The sequence below is a fragment of the Penaeus monodon genome, chromosome 28 (assembly GCF_015228065.2).
Source record: "Penaeus monodon isolate SGIC_2016 chromosome 28, NSTDA_Pmon_1, whole genome shotgun sequence".
Taxonomy (NCBI): Eukaryota; Metazoa; Arthropoda; class Malacostraca; order Decapoda; family Penaeidae; genus Penaeus; species Penaeus monodon.
The window spans coordinates 570,225-571,287 of NC_051413.1; the positions used below are offsets into that span (position 1 = coordinate 570,225).

At 64.9% G+C, this 1,063-nt stretch overlaps 1 protein-coding gene across 1 annotated transcript in view; it reads right to left on the reverse strand.

Annotated features, from left to right (window-relative positions):
* Positions 1-298: 298 nt before the first annotated feature.
* LOC119590895 (collagen alpha-1(I) chain-like) overlaps positions 299-1,063 on the reverse strand; it is a 2,224-nt gene continuing 1,459 nt past the window's right edge. The window contains exons 2-3 of the mRNA XM_037939632.1: positions 786-979; positions 299-492 (exon numbers count right to left, since the gene is read on the reverse strand). Of these exons, the coding sequence (XP_037795560.1) occupies positions 299-492; positions 786-979 (388 nt within the window). The remainder of the gene's footprint in view (positions 493-785; positions 980-1,063) is intronic.

The following is a 1,063-nucleotide window of genomic DNA, read 5'->3' on the forward strand; positions in this document are numbered from 1 at the left end:
CAAACTTTGTGTATTTTTTGGTCATATTTCATCGTTGCAAGCAGGAAATGACGATTAGGAATAGGTCAGTATTCCTTCTCTTCCCTCGTCTTTGCCGCTTTGATGACGTCATTAATGTCGTCACACACGTCACGAATGTCAAATCCCTCTGGTGACGTCACACTTTTCACAATGACGCCACTTGCTATCGTCACATCCAGCGTTTAAATTGGGTTCAGTGAAGTGAGAGATGAGGAAGAGAGTTCAGCTGATTTCCAGGGCAAAGGTCAGCCTTCCAGCGACTGGAGCGACGGCGACTTCAATCCTCGAGGCTGTGATTGGCTTTTGTGTTTCCCTTTATTTTCTCCTTCGAACGCAATCGGAGTTCACAAGGGCCGCGCGCCACGGGGTCATGGGCGCGACCCCGCACGACCCCGGCGCCCGTGGCTGATCCAGGGTCAGTAGGGGCGCCACACGGGGTCGGGGGGGCGCGGGGGGTGGCCGGGCAGGGAGCTGAGGCCCCCGAGGGCGGGGAGGGCCTGGGGAAGGCCTGTCGCCGAGCTCGAGGGGCGGAGCAGGTCCTCGCGGGGGGGCGTAGAGAGGGGCGGCGCCTGCGAAGTGGGCGTGTGCGGGAGGGCGGAGCACAGGGAGGTGTAGAGGAGGGACGCCGGCAGCACGGGAGGATTCAGGTACATCGCGCCGCCCCCTCCCAGGACGCCACCCCCGCCCCCCGCCCCGCCCCCGCCGCCCCCTCCCGTGGGAATGGCCCCTCCGCCGCCCAGCGCGCTGGCTCCGCCCCCGAGCACGTTGACGCCGGCCCCTAGCATGTTGGCCCCGCCCCCTATCGCCGAGGCCCCGCCCCCCAGCACGCTGACTCCGCCCCCGAGCATGCTCAAGGACGTGGCGACGGACACGGACGGCGGCAGAACGGACGGCGTGGCTGGCAGGAGGTCCTTCGCCAGCGCCAGGCTTGCGTCGCCGCCCAGGGCCTCGGAGAGCACTGCGGGGAAGAAGGGCGCGGGAGGTGAGTCTTGGTTGCCTTGCAAGGCGGCTCGTCAGCTGTTGCACCAATATTGCATTTAGA